Source organism: Loa loa, assembly GCF_000183805.2.
Source record: "Loa loa unplaced genomic scaffold supercont3.3705, whole genome shotgun sequence".
Lineage (NCBI taxonomy): Eukaryota > Metazoa > Nematoda > Chromadorea > Rhabditida > Onchocercidae > Loa > Loa loa.
Window position 1 is genome coordinate 1 of NW_018111883.1, and position 933 is coordinate 933.

The 933-nt window shown below is 34.7% G+C and overlaps 1 protein-coding gene across 1 annotated transcript; it reads left to right on the top strand.

Annotated features, from left to right (window-relative positions):
- Positions 1-124: 124 nt before the first annotated feature.
- Positions 125-625, top strand: LOAG_19240 (hypothetical protein; the record flags this gene model as incomplete). Its single annotated transcript, XM_020451892.1, has 1 exon — positions 125-625. One exon carries the CDS (start codon positions 125-127, stop codon positions 623-625), a length of 501 nt encoding a protein of 166 aa, XP_020304299.1.
- Positions 626-933: the final 308 nt, after the last annotated feature.

Here is a 933-nt window from a genome sequence, read left to right on the forward strand (position 1 = left end):
ATAAAGAAGTTCTTTGGTTACTCTCCTACACAAATAAATATCAAATATATTGTTGCTGAAACTATTCAACTCAGACAATCAAACTTTCATAACAAAATTTTTGGTGCCTGAGGTGAGGTAAGAAATGTCGACCTCTCTCAACAAATCAGCACAATCAACAATCGACAGAGTAATCGAACTCCTGGAAGAAATCAAGAAACTTGACTTATCACCACCAGATCGAAACCAGCCGCTAGAAGATCAGAAACAGCAATACGAAATAAAAAAAAGGATCGTCAAAGATAAAGCAAAGCGATTCGAAATATATGTTGGTATATTGGAAACAATCAAACAAAAATGGTTGGACTTCATACAACAAGCTACGAAAACAACAAAGAAAGAGGAAGAGGAAAAGTACGAGAAAATGGTCAACGATAAACAAGGTATTTTACACATAATTAATAATAGCAAGGAAGCTATTATTACCTTAAATTTATATTATAATGATTTTGAATTAGCCCTTCAACGAGAAAAGTTGACGGTTACTAAAGGAAAAGAAGTGGAGAAACCCTCATCCATCTATCATTCAACAATAAATTTACCACAGTTGCCACTACCAACTTTTAGTGGGGACCCAAAATTGTGACGAGAATTCTGGAATAGCTTTAATGCAGCTATACATCTTCAGGGAATTCCAAACATTCAAAAGCTTACCTATTTGACTTCGTGTTTCAAAGGAGAAGCATTGGAGGCTATAAGAGGGTTTGATATAGCTCCAGAGAATTATGAATTAATAAGGCAGGTCTTAATCGATAAATATGGTAACCCTGCTACTATAAAGAAATCATTATATAACGAATTCTATTCTATTCAACGGAACGACAAAGAATGGAAATCAAGAGTCGAAGCGATGGAAAAAATCCTTCGACAGTTAGAAGCATTAGGCGAGGATTT